At 43.2% G+C, this 16,208-nt stretch overlaps 1 protein-coding gene across 2 annotated transcripts in view; it reads right to left on the bottom strand.

Moving 5' to 3' along the window:
* Positions 1 to 531: 531 nt before the first annotated feature.
* Positions 532 to 16,208, bottom strand: part of SLC5A9 (solute carrier family 5 member 9) — a 49,147-nt gene continuing 33,470 nt past the window's right edge. For both annotated transcript variants that reach the window (XM_075616278.1, XM_075616277.1), the window contains 7 exons: positions 13,855 to 13,962; positions 12,217 to 12,367; positions 11,391 to 11,559; positions 10,631 to 10,846; positions 3,597 to 3,723; positions 2,436 to 2,507; positions 532 to 1,709 (listed from right to left, as the gene is read on the bottom strand). In XM_075616278.1, the coding sequence (XP_075472393.1) occupies positions 1,501 to 1,709; positions 2,436 to 2,507; positions 3,597 to 3,723; positions 10,631 to 10,846; positions 11,391 to 11,559; positions 12,217 to 12,367; positions 13,855 to 13,962 (1,052 nt within the window). In that variant the 3' untranslated portion in view covers positions 532 to 1,500. The remainder of the gene's footprint in view (positions 1,710 to 2,435; positions 2,508 to 3,596; positions 3,724 to 10,630; positions 10,847 to 11,390; positions 11,560 to 12,216; positions 12,368 to 13,854; positions 13,963 to 16,208) is intronic.

Here is a 16,208-nt window from a genome sequence, read left to right as displayed (position 1 = left end):
GACTATTTTACAGGGCAGGGATGACCAACTCCAGTCCTCAATGGCCACCAACAGGCCAGGTATTAGGGGTATCCCTGTGTCAGCACAAGTGGCTCAATCAGTGGCTCAGTCAGAATGATTGAACCCCCTGTGCTGAAGCAGGAATATATCCAGTACCTGGCCAGTTGGTGGCCCTTGAGGACTGGAGTTGGCCACCCCAGTTAGCGCTTAATTCAACATGTTCTGAAGGGCCCGATTTCACTGCGATTATCAGCAAACGGTTCTTTTCTGGAATCTGCTTCCCAAAAAAAGGTGGCCTATGTATCAAGGAAAAAGTGGATCAATTCTAGGGCCAAAAAATGACACCATACATACAGTATCAGGGGGGAAAAGTTCCATTGAAATCAATATGATTTTTTTCTTTTTTAAATATGGTGCAGTTATTTTTTCCTTGACCCATATGCCCCATTGAATGAAGACCTTGGAGAATTATGGATCAGATGAAGAAGAAAGAGAACTGGCGCACAGCCAAAGGAGTGGGTCACCAAAAAATGGAATTAAAATATAATCCTTTATTGGTCCATATAAAAAAACGGAGGTAGACACCCCCTACGCGTTTCGTGTATCAAAATACACTTTATCAAGGAATACATGGATCATACTGCCAAGATCTGTGACTGAGCGCAGTACAGCAATTTTCTCCAATTGCTCCAGATGTTGAAGCAAGCAGCTGATCGCATTTCTATTCGTTTCGTTTCACCTACCGGAACTTATTTAAACGTGTGATATTACTTTCACGCTAACCTTTTAGGCACAGATGCAATAACAAACTTTAATGCAAGTGTACCAACACCTTCCAAATACTTTATTAATGTGAGCGGTGGCAAGTTAATAGAAACCAATAAAAAGCAATGGGATTTTTATGTCAATGCGCCTGGTGCTGTTTTTTTGCACCGGATTTGCTGCAAGTTCATAGCTGGGAGACTAACAAATAGATCCCAAAAGTTCTTTCATATGTATGTTTACCCAATGAGATCACTTGAATCTGGCTCTCTCTCTCTCTCAACTTAATGGCAAAACAGTGAATGTTTGACACGAATCCATGGTAGTTTCGGATAAAATACCCTTTCTAGAATTAAAACGTGGTCTCATTTTTGGGGAGAGGAAACACAGAAAATACAAAAACTCCTGGAAATGTGCAGAATTCTCAGATTTTTTTTCCAGCTCTTTAGAAATAATGAAATAACTCGTTTACGACCCTTCATGTTAATTCTGGAAACAGCAGACATTTCAGCAGTGATACAATACATATTTCTGGAGTGGGGCAGCATACTGTATACTGTACATGAAATAATCACAGCAACAACAAAAAAGCGTGAAAAGGTAACAGCTACAAAATGTGTATTTTAAATTCAAGTTTGTGGATCTACAAATGTAAAGATGAATGAATACAAATATTCATATAAATAGAATAAAAATGTGAGGATGAACATATTATCTATTTGTTTGCACACAATCCTTTTATCCGAAGTATCCCCAGAGGAAGACATTGATGGCGATGAGGACGACGGCGTTTATGTCACACACTCTTCTCCAGAAAGGTTTTTCTTCAATGTTCGTCAGCTTTCTCTGCAGTGTCTGTTGCTCCTCTTTGGATATTTGGACTTCAGGATGACTGGATATGCCACAAAACCAAAAATATACCTTTTTCCACAACGAATGTGCAGGAGCTGAGACAACAAGCAAAGAGATATAGCTAGAATGTGTCTTTACATTGGCTTGTGGCTACGGCATAGCTGTGCAGGACCTTATTGTAGCATTGGGATAGGCCTCTTATCTGCTGAAGACCCCGAACCGGCCTTGGCGCCAGGCGGCTTCCTTTGGCCCCGTGCCTTCGGGGAGGCCCCGCGCTCCCTCCTCCTGTCAGCGTTGGGATTCAAATTCTACCCAACAGGAGAGGGGAGAGCTGGAGGAGGGAGTTGGGGAGTCCCTGAACCGGCACACGACCGTGCCGATGCTCACCAAAAAGGTAGGGACGGGGATTGGAGAGTGTGTGTGAGTAATAAGAGGTAAGGGGGGTGGGTGGGTCTTACCCTATGCGGAGCGTCTTTCCTTCTTCAGCGTTGCATTGTCATGGCGACACATTGCCATGACAATGCAACAGCATGTTCAGCCATGATGTCATGACGCCGCCGGAGCAGGTGCCCCACTAAAGGTAAGGCCAGCCCTGCGCCAGGACCATACAATAACCTACATGTATGAGGAGCCAATTGGCAAGAAGTTGCTCATTTTAAGTAATTTCAATTTGTCTCTAAACAGGAAGATCCTCAGGTTCTAGACACCATAGAGTACGGTGGGAAAAGAAATCTGATCCTGATGAAGTTTCGACCAATATCTCAACATTCTGATCCTGATGAAGTTTCGACCAATATCTCAATATTCATCAACATACGCACCTTGACTTTTGATGTTCTGGCCTTCCAGGAGATAACCACGTTGAAGAACTTCTACAGCAGGCACGGTTGCTTCTGTATAATCCAGAAACAGATTAGAGTAACTCAGACCCCCAGCAAGGTGCAAGCTTTTTAGAATCTACAGATCATGTGAGGCAAAGCCTTGATCTGTACTTATGAGAACACAGAGGAAGACTAGAATAATAAATATAAATAAATAAATAAATAAATATATATATATATATATAGCCAATAAAGAATATCACTTGTGAGCACATTCACATGTCTCAGACAGGTCTGCAACCCTGCCTTTCAACCATTATCACCTCGCATACAGTGCTCCCACTGCAGCAAGGGATTCTGGGAGATGACATGCAAATGAGCACACAATGTGTCACCTTTTGCCTGGAATATCCATTCACATGGAGCCCATTTAAGCTGATGTATCGCCGTTCACACAGCTTTTAAACACAGCATGGGACTAGCAAAGCAAGTTGAAACCACTCACAGACATGTTTCAACCTTGATGGGTATCATCAGTGTGAGGTTGGCATAAACTTGCTTTGAAATATTTCTAGGCTGGGTAGGTTTACCCTTGCTGCAGTGGGAGCACTGTATGCTAGGTGATGGTTGAGAGGCAGGGTGCAGACCTGTCTGAGACATGTGAATGTGCTCACAAGTGATATTCTTTATTGGCTATATGCCAACAGTGGAGGTTTTCTATCGCCTTTTTCACCCACCATAACTTAAAATGTATGACACACACACACGCACACACGCGCCAAGCTGGGAAATATGCTTCCTGCAGGAATTCCCTGTTCCCTTTCGCTCCCCTCTTCCCATCATTATCTCTTTCTCCCCCCTCATGTTCCTCTCACTTGTAGGCAAACCTGATTAAAGGGCATCACTTTCATACAAACGATATATACAACAGACATGACTATTCTTTGATTTTCATTCCTTGTACTAATGTTTCCCTTTGCACTTAGAGTTAAGTTGCAGGAACCACATCTGCTGGGTGGCTGCTCAAGGTATTCACCATTTATTTTTGCATGGCTTTTCCTTCTACGGCTTTTCCTCTGGAAAAGACACATTCGCTTTGTGAACAGGAAATGTTGCAGACAGGGTGAAGATATAAAAGACACTCGGAGACTTGTGTGTTACCTGGTTCTTTCTCAATTGTCGGGATTATTGTAGCTATTTCAGGAACATCTGGTAACTGATCCCAAGTATTATATAGTTCACTATTTTGAATGGGGCTGTGTCTTGTCCACCACGTCAAACGAGCAAGCTAAACAAATGGGGCGAAAGTGAACGTTAGTAAAACACAGCTCAAAGCGCCCCCCAGCCTTCCATGGCTCCTTGTGACTGCACATGACATCTTCTGATTGGGGGGAAATCCCTTTCTCTTTCCAGCAGAAAACAAAAAAATGGTACTCAGTACTACTGTACCTATACGGGTGCTCATGCCATAGAAATTGGCATCCTGTGCTTTTTCCTAATTAGAATTTCAAATGCTGCTTTTTGTTATAGATTTTGCTGCCCTAACCTTTGCAGAGTTGGGGTGGTTCCCTCTCTTTACATTCATAAAACCAGAGGAGGAACCAGGTATTTAGGTGCCTGGGGAACGTTTAATTAAAAAAAAAAAATAATAATTAGAACCAACACAAAACAATCCTGTAATTTGTAACTGTATTTGTGAACATTTTGTAGGTTTTACCCCCTCCCCCCGCCCCACAGACAAGCAGTCGCATCTCTCTCTTCCTCTCTCCCCCACCAGGTCTCTCATGTCCCCCTTCCCCACCAGTCTCTTTTACTCCCCCCCCACCAGTCTCTCAAATCCCCCTCTCCCCCACCCAATTTTCTCCTCCCCCTCCATTCTCTCCCTCCCAATCTCTCACGTCCCCTCCCCATCAGTCTCTCTCACATCCCCTTCTCCCTCCTCCCACCAGTCTCTAACCAAGTCTCTCTCATCCCCCCCCCCCAAGCCTTTCACTCCCCATCTCCCCTACCCAAGTCTCTCTCACTCCCCCCCACCCCCTGCTGCTGGTACTTCCATCATGCTTCCTCCTGCGCCCTGCTCCACATGCATGCCCTTCTCTGACGCTACAATTGCGCTCTCTCCTCCACCGCTCACTTACGCACACCCAGGCTAGCTTCCCTGTTGGCCCCCTTCTAATTCCATCTCTGCATAGAACCATTCTTTAAAGGACTGCTGCCTGGAGACAGGGATTTTGCAAAAGCTATATACAGGTATCAGAAAGAGGAGGTTCCCCTCCAGAGGGGGGTTTCTGGAGGAATGAGGTGGAGGAGCCTCAGTGTAGATAGTTTACAGGAATGTCCATGAGTATGCAAGAAAGACTAGCCCTGTTTATGATGTTCTAGTTAGGGACAGTGCCCCTTCAGGTAAAGCCCCGAGATATGGCCAAGGTGAACCAAGGGGTTTACAGGAGAGAAGGCATTAATGCTACATAGGTCTCCATGCAGGAGGATTTCAGGGTGCAACAGGACCAGTTCTACGGGCAGGTCCAAACAGTCCTCAGTACTAGACATCTAGAAGTGGCAGTTCAAACAGCGGATTGGGATATATATCCACTACCCATTGAGTCGGTCAGGGCCGGAGAAGAGGCTCATAGTGAGAGCATAATGGACGTTATGCAGAACGGGGACAGGCCAGTTAATCCAACCACCTCCAAGAGTCCGCACCTCTCCAGGGAGTTAAGTGAGTGCACCCGGGGATGGAACAAATAAGATTACAAACAACTGGAAGGAAACCATGTCATGAATGAGAAAAGCACTAGTTATAGAGGTGCACATAAAGTGTTGTTTGAACTACACAAGCTCTTGGCGCCCATCATTTCCATCTTTGCCCAGCCGCACGAGTCCTGCCTCCTGATAAGGTAATGCACTCATATAAGGGACACTGATGTAACCTCCCTAGAAGCCGGGCAGGGAGGGTTCTATGCGAGCTGTGTAATGCAGGAGGCTGATGCTGTAGGTAAACCCCAGCCTGAATAGTAACTTGAGGGCCGCTCTATACAGCATGCGGCCATGCGTGCCTATGCGAACGCGCGTGCACGTGCCGCATGCTTTGTGTATGTATACTGTGTGATTATACAGTGTTGAGTATACAGTGTGTGTGTGTGTGTGTGTGTGTGTGTGTGTGTGTGTGTATGTGTATGTGTAATTTATTATTTATTAAAAAAAAAAAATTGGTAGAAATAATATATTTATTACATTTGTGTAGACACACAAACACACACACACACACACACACACACACACACACAGCGCCGGTAGCGGCGCGGAAAGATGAATTTCCTCATCTTCGCCGCAGTCTGTCGGATCCCCGCTCCCTGCCATGCACGCGCGGCAGCCAACTAAAAATCTGCGCGCGCGGCGTAGCACGCGCACGGCACTATATAACAGCCCAACGTGTCACCTGCTGTTTAAACACTTTAGCTGCGATTCATTACGGTGCAAAACAGGTTATTGCCCCACGATCCTGTGTTAACCATCATCGACTTGAATAGCAGTTCATTGTAGCCCGCTTTGCACCTTTGTGTGTTTCGGATCTCCCCCATGTGTATCTCCCCCATGTGTATCTCCCCCATGTGTATCTCCCCCTTGTGTATCTCCCCCTTGTGTATCTCCCCCTTGTGTATCTCCCCCTTGTGTATCTCCCCCTTGTGTATCTCCCCCTTCTGAAGTTTGAGAGACAGGAACAGCCAGAAGGAGCCGCTGTGAGATGAATCCATACAGTGGAGACCAAAAACATGACTTTCTGCAGGCTGGCGACTGATGTAACCCCTTTACTTCCAGGGGGATCTGCCACACATTGCTTCAAACATCTCAGCCACCAAAGAACTGAAGGGGATAGTTTAGCGGGCCAAAAAAAAAAATGTCACCAACTTTAAAAACATAGCTACTTATTGTTTATTTAACCGCTTGAGTAATAAAAACACCGGAATTATTTTGCAAACAAAGAACAGAGCAAAGCTAATCATTTACTTGAGGTTGGCAAGGCTAAGGGGAGACAGACAGCCGTATCAGCAAAAGACTGATCAGGATTGCATAAACCCTCCTAAGATTGTGTTTACCATGGAAATGTTAAAAGATTACAAATACTGGAATACTACTTACACGTGTCCATTATTTTATTACAGGTTTGAAGCAGGGGGTCTCCGGACCAGAACCCCATTCATTTCAGCACCGGGCCTCCCTGCTTTCCCGAGACACTTACCTCCATAGCGGTGCCGGTATCTATGCAGGCAGCAAGTGTGTGACTAATGAAATGGCGGCGTTTAAATGTCCTGCGCTGCGAGGGTTAAGGAAGCAGTGACGTCGCCCAGTGCGGCTTCCTATGGGGCCCACGTGACCAGGACATTTAAACTCCACAGAGATACAGGCACCCCCCATGGAGATACATGTACAAAACAGAATATATTGCCGCTCTCCAAATGTGTGAACACTATAGCGATGTAGGGTGCATACGGGAATAATAAACACGTATTGAAGGGAAAGGGTTAAGAGAGTAACCCAAAAGAATCCTATTTGCACGTGAGTGCAAATAGGATTCTTTTGGGTTACTCTCTTAACCCTTTCCCTTCTATACCCCCCATGGAGGTAAGTATGTCCAGAATCAGGGGTCCCCATAGCTGAAGTTAATGGGGTTCAGCTCCAGAGACCCCTTGCTTCAATCCTGTAATAAAAAAAAACACAATACACAAAACCTATATAGGTGCTTTAAATGTGCTAAATCCGCTCGATTTAACCTATTAAACACCCACTGTTTTTAGTTTACTTTTGTCCTGGGCAGGACTGCACTTTAATACATCAAAGATCTGCGTTTATATACCAAGATTCTCTTTGCTCATCGTACGAGGAATATTGTGCCCACTGCGGGTCATGTATTCTTCACGGTATAATTCCCATCACTTTAATGAACTGTGCTCCGTTCTTCCTCCTCTCTCAAATGCAAACCCTGCTCTTGTCGAGGACTTTCATTTGTTTGGGGATAAAAGGGGCGGTTGGAATAAAAGGTTTCGGTGACCTCTGCATGTCGCGGGTCTGTGTGTAGCGGTAATGCTAAAACACCTTCATCCTGCTCACTTGCCTTATTTGCCGTTCCTTTGGAGTTTCTATTAGACTAGTGAAATTAAACGAACAAAACCAAGCTTTTCTTGGCTTCACAATGTGTCCAATTGTGTCCTTCTTTAGGCACATGTTATCTACGGTGAAATTAAATAGTATAATACCATTTATTAAGCGCACTGAAACTGTGGGTAGTTCACCACACACAAAATACTTATATTGCACTTACTTATTACTTACACATGGTAATGGTATTTTGCCTGAAAGATGGAGTTTCTTTGGGCGGGTGTGTCAGCCTATAGAAGTCTTTTTTTCATTATATACATTAGGTCAAGTTGAACGTTGTATATTATGAATTGATATATTTCTTGTAACAGCAATGCAATTGTGATATTTTTGTAAAACTGGTGTCCTTATTCATATATGTAGAAGTATTTTGAAGATGGAGATTCTCCCTACTTTTATACTACAGTGAAATTAAGCCACACAATAGGTATGTAGCCTAACTTACCTACAACATACGTATGCTTCTTGTTACTGGGAAGAATCGAATATATGCACAAAGTCTCTGTACGTTCCTCCTACTTACCAATTAGATTGCAAGCTCTTCGGGGCAGGGACTCCTTTTCCTAAATGCCACTTTTATGTCTGAAAGGACTTCTTCCCATTATGTATTATTTGTTATTTATATGATTATCATGTGTATTACTGCCGTGAAGGGCTATGTACATGAATGGCGCTATATACAGTAAATAAAGATGAACATAAATACATACATAGGTATCCTCTCTAATGTTCCCCATAGCCCGGGATTGCCGGGAGATACAGGCCACAGCTTTTCCTAGTTACACAAACATGGAGTTACTGAGGCTGCCACCTTCCCAGGAGTCACGAGAAAATGCTTTTTCGCACGCGATTTTGTGGAACGTTATATATACCCACACACAAATATATGTATACAGTTATTCGTTTTTTACTACCACTTCTATTCTGATGATTTCCAAATCTACGTCTCCACTTGATAATGTGTATTTTATAGGGGGTACTCCATATCAATTTATAAAGTTAAGTTGTTTTTCTGTTGTTCACCTTTGCCCCATATATGCCCCATCTATGTTGGATGAATGCCAAGTATGTGTTCAGATGGCAGTTCCTGTAAAAGCAGGAAGTCTGGACACATACGCAATTTCACAATTTCACATTGTGCTATCTCAGTCAAGTCTCGAGTCAGAATTTATGACTTCATTCAAAGACAGACTGTTCTGACATTAACTCCTTATCTAAAAGTCACAATATGGGAAGTAAGTTTTCTGCACGTATACTTGTTCGCTTGCTTAGCTATATAACCCCTGATGTAACCAAGAATAAACTAGGAGAGGTTTTTGACAATGAACACTCGTGTTGTCTGACTCAATTACTTTCTCCTCCGAGCGCTCGTATTCTTTTCCAGTACAGCACCTTAGGAGTGGTAAAGGCCTCTCGAGAGGGTCTTCTGAGTTGAAGGGGACGGTTCCTACTTATGCTGAAGTAGAGGACAAATTTACACCACTTCTCTCCAGTCTCACATCAGTAACCATCTTTCTGCTACATCCCCATGGATGTCCAATCACGATCTTAAATGTAACATGTCAAAATCCCTATTTATCAGTTCCCTTCTAACTCTACACCTATACCGGATTTCTCATTTGAAATAGATCACTCCACCATAATCCCGATACCCCAAGCTAGATGCCCAGGTGCGATTCTTAGCGCCTTCATTCAGTACCTCTTAAAATCATGTCGTTTCCACCTCCGCAATATTGTTAAAATACTCACGAAGCAATCCACCAAAAATCTAATTAACACACTCATTACATCCTGACTGGATTACTGTAACCTGCTTCTAGTTAGTCTCCACTCTGCTGTGTCTCCTCTCCAGTCCATTCTACTATGCTGCTACCAGGCTCATTTACCTTGCTAACCGCTCCTCCTCTACTGCACCATTATGCAAGTCACTGCACTGGCTACCCATACCCTGCAGAGTCAGATTGAAGGCTCTTGTGCTCATCTATAAAGATATACATAACACTGCTCCTTTATCTTTTATCTAGATCTCTCCACCTTATTACTTCCTCTCCCTCCCACCTCCCTATCACTCTTGCCGAGGCTTTTCCTGTGCTGCACCCCAACTTTGGAATTCACTACCACACCCAATCAGACTCTCCCTTACCATACATATACTTAAAAGTTCCTTAAAAACACACTTTTTTCATCCTAGATCTGCATACTCAGAGTCCTGATTTTGATGGCCAAACCCTTGCAAAGAAGCTCACACACTATTCCTTGTGTCTTCACTCCTTCTAGATTATAAGATACTTGGGGCAGGGACATCCTTCTTATTGTCTCAGGTTTGTCTTCACACATATACTTATTTGTTATTCAATGTTATTGTCCTCCCTCCTGCATAGTACTGCGTTGTCGAATATGGCACTATACAAAACATTTTTATATATTATTGCTACTATTACGGTCAAACTGATATGACAAATAATATTTACATATAGATGCTTTATAATCTAATAAAATTAATAGTGTTAAAAGAGCAATCCAAGCCATTTTTAATACAGGATTGGAGCTTGGGGCCTCCGGTGCTGAATCCCATCAATTTCAGCTCTGGTTAACCCTGTTTCCAGAGATTGTTACATCCGAAGGGGGTGGCGGTATCTCTCTGCAGTTTAAAGCCCTCGGTCACATGGGCCAATAGGAAGCCGAACAGGATGACATCACGGCTTCCTATTGGTCTACAGGGCCCGGTAGGTTTGAAAATCAGCTATAATGTGTACCCTGGACTGGCTACCAGCACCAACTATGGAGGTAAGTATCTCCAGAAGCAGGGGGTCCCAGGAGCTGAAATGAATGGGAGACCCCCTGCTTCAATCATATATTAAACAAAATATTCTAAAAACGTCTTGGATTGCCACTTTAAAACAAATTTGCCCTATCTTCAAGCCATTCCCACAAATAAATGTGGGAGATTTGCCCCACTTTGTCCATTTACTTCTCCAGACAAATAAATACAATTAGCTGTTATAAGGTTGGTTTCAAGGAACGAAACAAGTACTTACATCTTTTTCAGGAATGGCTGGGGTGAACAGACTGATCACAAGGCAGATGATGACCGTCAGTGCAAAAAGAATCAGTGCAAAGTACAGATAGTGGACATCCTTCAGTACAGAGGGCCGGGTGTCCTCCTCTCCACAGGACGGGGCGCGATAAACAAAATCCATAACCATACGAATAAAACCCACTACCAGCCCGATGACCAGGCCCCAGAATGCACCCTGCAGGGAAGACACAGAGTCAGAGAGGGCACAACGAGGGTAAGTGAACCCTCTAAATTATAGAGGGAATAAGAAATAAACAAACCTGTGAGATCTCACTCATTAACAGGGAATCAGAAGTTATTACACCTGTGCCTCTAAAAGACCATAGACCAAGAGTGGCACACTCCAGTCCTCAAGGGCCACCAACGGGTCAGGTATTAGGGATATCCCTGCTTCAGCACAGGTGGCTGTCTTCAACTTATGCTGAAGCAGGGATATTCCTAATACCTGGCCTGTTTGTGGCCCTTGAAAACTTTAGTTGGCCACCCCTGCAGTAGACCCATTAAAACTTATTTTGGTTGAGGCTCAGCTTGGTTTGTGTGTAGGCTGTTATGTATTACAGGACTAGAGATTCAATTATTTATACACAGTCCTAGAAATGAAAGTTTAAAAACTCAAACTCCGAAGTTCTAAAGTACTTGCTTACAACTACTACTACTACTACTACTACTACTACTACTACTACTACTACTACTACTACTACTACTACTACAGTACTTACTGATTCATTTACTCTTTTGACAAAAATGGCCAAGAGAAAGATGGCGGTGACAGGGGGAGACAGGTAGCTGGTCACAGACTGCATGTAATCAAACAGCAGACCACTGTTAGCTGCTTGAATGATGGGGATCCAAAGGATGCTTATAACAACGAGCAGGAGTATGAAAACTCTGGAAGAGAAGACATTCATGAGAGTGTTAAGACTGGAAAGCAGAGTGACCCACCAGTTCCACGAGGAATTGAATTATTGCCTTCTTCTACTGTGACAGCCATTACGTGATGAGAGGACAAAACAGGCCCATCCCATGCTCACCGTGAGCAGCATCACAACCTACACAACTAGAGCAACCTCCATTCGTTCCCCTCAAAACTTTGAGCTTTATACATTGACCTGCAGTATTGTAATTCAAGTCCATATATTCCACCCCGTAATTGCAATGTGATCAGCAATATCACAGCTTAATGATTAAGGCCCTTAGCCTTTTCATTGTCCCCCTTCTTTCCATTTTAAGCTTCTATTAACATTAATAATAATAATAATAATAGCATGTTCTTGTTAAAAAAAAGGAGCGCAAAATCCCTTTAAACAAAGGAGATGAAACCTTCATTGTCATTTCATGGTGTATATTTATAGCTTAAGAACATAAAGAGACGAGTCAGAAAATAGATCTAGTCTGTAGCAATCTAGTGCAAGATGTTGTGTACTCAGTAATTTATACTTCATATCAGAGATAGTAGTAAGACCATCACGCGGAGCATCAGTCAACGTTGCAATCAATATGAAGTTCATCTACCAAACACTAAGCCAATGAAGCAAAATACTCAACCTTCCCACAATCATCAGCTCTTGTTCCTTGGCATTCCTGCGTATTCGCAACCACACATCAAGTGTGAAGATGGTGCTGGCGCTATTGAAGATGGATGTGAGAGAACTCATGAGCGCTGCCATAATTACAGCTATCATCAATCCCTTCAGACCTATGGTGGGACACAACAGAGCATGTTACTTGTCACCTGTGCAGATGCCAAAGATTATGTACACAATAATATTTTAATAGTGTTGTATGCAATTAAATGTATACCGGAGGAACACAAGCATTGCCCAAACTTTATGCCACTGTGCAAATAAATAAGACATAATGAAGGCATCTATAAAGGAAATAGTTCAACACAGTAAGAAAAAAAGGGAAAATAATGAATAAAGCACACACTGCAGCATCATTTCAATGGAGTTATACTAATGTCATATCACAATAAACATAAATCTTCGCCTCATGAAGCAGCCACCATCTGCTATTGTGCATGCTGTTTTGTGTAATTACAAAGCAGGAAATGTTTACAGTGGCTACATTGGGGGGTGAAAATGTTTGAAGTTTACATGGTGGTATTAAAAGGATTAAGTGTTTGGAAGTATTGTTGGTGGCCTCACATGGAAATGTTGAAGTATGTAAGAATAAATATATTGTTTTGTGTATGGTCGTTTTTTCCCTCTATTGCTCAAACTCAAGAGTGGGTGTTGTATAAAGGAAAATCTGCAGCAAAAATTATGCAAATTGTATCATTTTCTATCTTGTGTCAGTGTATCAAGGTCTGTGCACCTTGTACTTCAGCTTGTGATTAAGTGTGTGTGGAAGACTGGAAGTGGGAATAGGAGGCGTTAGCCTGCGGCCATAGTGCTCGTAAAAATGCGCAAGTAGGCGCACGCGCCTGTCGCCTGAGCGATTTGTGGGTTCTGTTCACAAGCGTGACGTCACCCGGCTGGTTTGCCCTCATTGGCTCAAACGGCTCACGTGACGCGGCCGTCGCGTGAAAAATCAAATGTTTTTACTCCAAATCCTGCCACGCACGTCACATCGCGCGCATCATGGCCGGACAGGAAGACTTATTTAAATTTGTTCGTGCCGCGCGCGTGGTTGCGAGCACTATGTCCGCGAGAGGCGTTACATGATGCACAGGTTACAATGATATGTACAAATCTGCGTGTCTGCACGTTCTTTTCACACTGTATTTGTGCAAAAAAACAGATCTGCCATGTCTGGTGTGGTGTAAAGGTTTCTGGCATTAAAATTGCATCAAACATAGGAATCTCTTCCATTTGATGCAAATGCCCTTCTTTACATGGATACATCACAATATCATAGATTCACTTCAGAGGCTGCAGTGCTCAGTGCTAAAAGTCAGCTCCCTGAAACCCTCCACATTGAATATCAATCACAGCTGCAAACTTCATGCCATTTCTTTTGCAGCCTGAGTAACAAACTGGGTTCCGAGAGCACATAGCAAAATCACAATGGGGGTGATGTATTTGGAACGCAAATTGCGTCATTTTCTTCGTGTCTATGTATCAACGTTGATACATCTCCCCAAATGTATTTGTTTCTATGAATAAAATGTAAATCAAACAACTACATCTACTATTGTTCAGTCCCGATTGCCGCAGAAGAAAAAATGAAGTGAGATCTTACCGACTGGCATGAGTGTAATTACCAGCTTAGGGTATGCGATGTTGGTGCAGCTTACTTCAATGCCACAGTATTTGAGACACTCTTTAGGATCAACACAGCCCACTTCATCTGCGGACAATATGGTTCATTTTCATTATACAGCAGACTTAAAGCATGGACCAATCAGAATACTCCATTCTACTTTATTTAGACACCATCCTATTTTACCAGTAAAGGTGCACAATTTAAATGTTTATCGCCGCAAAAAGGTTATATTATTTGCTCCAGAATTTCTTCCAGTCTAAACTAATATATACACACAGGCCCATACTTATTAAGCAGTCTTCTATTTAGGACATCTTCCAGCGCTGGAAGACAGATTACGGCCCATTCACGCAAAAGCCACAGGATGTCTTCAAGCGCTGGAGGTGCCTTATGGCAGAAGACAGCTTAGTAAATATGGACCCCAGCCTTTATAATCATGCTAAAAAAAATCAGCAAGTACCATTGATGGATAACTGAAGCAATAACTCAGAAACACACAGGAGATTATCATCCTTGCAATGGGATGTTGTGGTTTAAATGTTTGCCATTTTTTTTTTAATTATCTTTATTTCTAAACCTAGAGTGTGTAACCAGCCAAGAGGCTCAAGAGCAACACCACTGACTGCACTATAAAGAGTTCAAAGGCTAAAATGTGAATTTATCATATGGTGGAAGAGCAGCCATCCAAGGCCCTAGTTCTCTAACCCTGTTGCTAATTGATCACAGTTGTTGCCCTCATTAGGCTTTTACATGCTGTATCTCTCAGTCTACACTCTCCTGCTGCTTTAATAGAAACCACCATCTAAACCTTTTGCTACTTCTCTGGAACTCTTCAAAAGTGGCTAATGGCCTACTCACACGCACTCACACTCGGTCTAAGGGTCACTTCTCCTTACTAATTCTCCTGGATCGCTCTGCTGCCTTCAACACTTGATTGCCCCCTTCTTCTGCACATTCTCCACTTTATTAGCCTCCATGATGCAGCCCCCTCCTGGTTCCCATCCTACCCATCTAACCGCTCTTTCAGCATTTCCCTCTCTCTGTTGAGGTTCCACAAGGTTCTGTCTGTGGTCATCTGCTATTCTCACTCTAAACCTGTTCTCTTGATGAACCAATACAATCTTTTGTCATTCAGTACCATCTCTATGCTGATGATACCCACATTAACCTCTCCTCCCTTGACTTCTTCCCCTCTCTCTTGTTCCATGTCATCAACTGTCTTTCCGCAATCTACTCCTGGATGTCCTACCATTACCTGAAGCTTAACATGTCCAAAACTACTAGTATTTTCCACATTCCACTGCCACCCCTATACCCAAACTCTCACTCATTGTCAATAATACCACAATCTCATCAACACCTCAAACCCACTGTCTAGGGGTTATCTTTAACACTGCCCTCGCCTTTATTCCTCATACAGTATTTACTGCCTCATTAAGTTCGGTTGTCTCCACTTCCAAAATATTGTGTGAATACACTCTTTTCTCACTCATGACGCTTCAAAAATTCTATTTCACTCACTCTTGTCCCACCTTGACTACTGCAACCTTCTCCTAACTGGCATTCCCCTTGTGCACCTGTCCAAATCCAACCAAAATGCTGCTGCCAGACTCATCTGCCTCACTCACTGCTCCACTTCTGCTGCATCCTACAGTATGCAAATCCTTCAACTGGCTTCCCAGATCCTCTAGAATCAAATTTAAAACCCTAGTTCTGACTTACAAATATTTCAACACTGCCCCACCTCTTAGATCTCAGCCCTCATTCTTAAATATATCCCTAAATGCCCCCATGTTCTGCCCATGACATCTGTCTTTCATCTTGCCTTATAACCGCCTCCCACTCCCGCCTACAAGACTTCTCCCGTGCTGCACCCCTCTCTCTGGACTTCCCTACCATGCACCATCAGACTTTCCCCCAGCTTTCAGACATTTAAAAACTCTCTAAAAAGTAACCTTTTATGGAAGCCTCTCTGTCATACCCCTAACATCCACCCTCTTCTCCCTCCAACCTTATTGGGACCAGCTGTGTGGCTGAACCAAACTTCATGTGAACACCCCCTACCATCCCTCACCCCCAAACCTTAATAGATCAGCTGTGTGGCTGGACCATACGCCACTCTGTCGCACATTTCTCACAATAAGCAACCACTTTACCTCTTATTCCAACATTGCCCCTTAATCCCTCTAGATTGCAAACTTCCAGGACCAGGGCCCTCATTACCTTTTGTATCCGTTTGTGCTTGTTTGTCCTTATTTGGACATTCTGTTTATGCAATATACCTCCATTGTACTGCGCTGCGGAATATGCTTGCTTTTCACAAATAAATG

Source organism: Ascaphus truei, chromosome 10 (genome assembly GCF_040206685.1).
Source record: "Ascaphus truei isolate aAscTru1 chromosome 10, aAscTru1.hap1, whole genome shotgun sequence".
Taxonomy (NCBI): Eukaryota; Metazoa; Chordata; class Amphibia; order Anura; family Ascaphidae; genus Ascaphus; species Ascaphus truei.
This window is presented reverse-complemented; position numbering and strand designations above follow the sequence as displayed.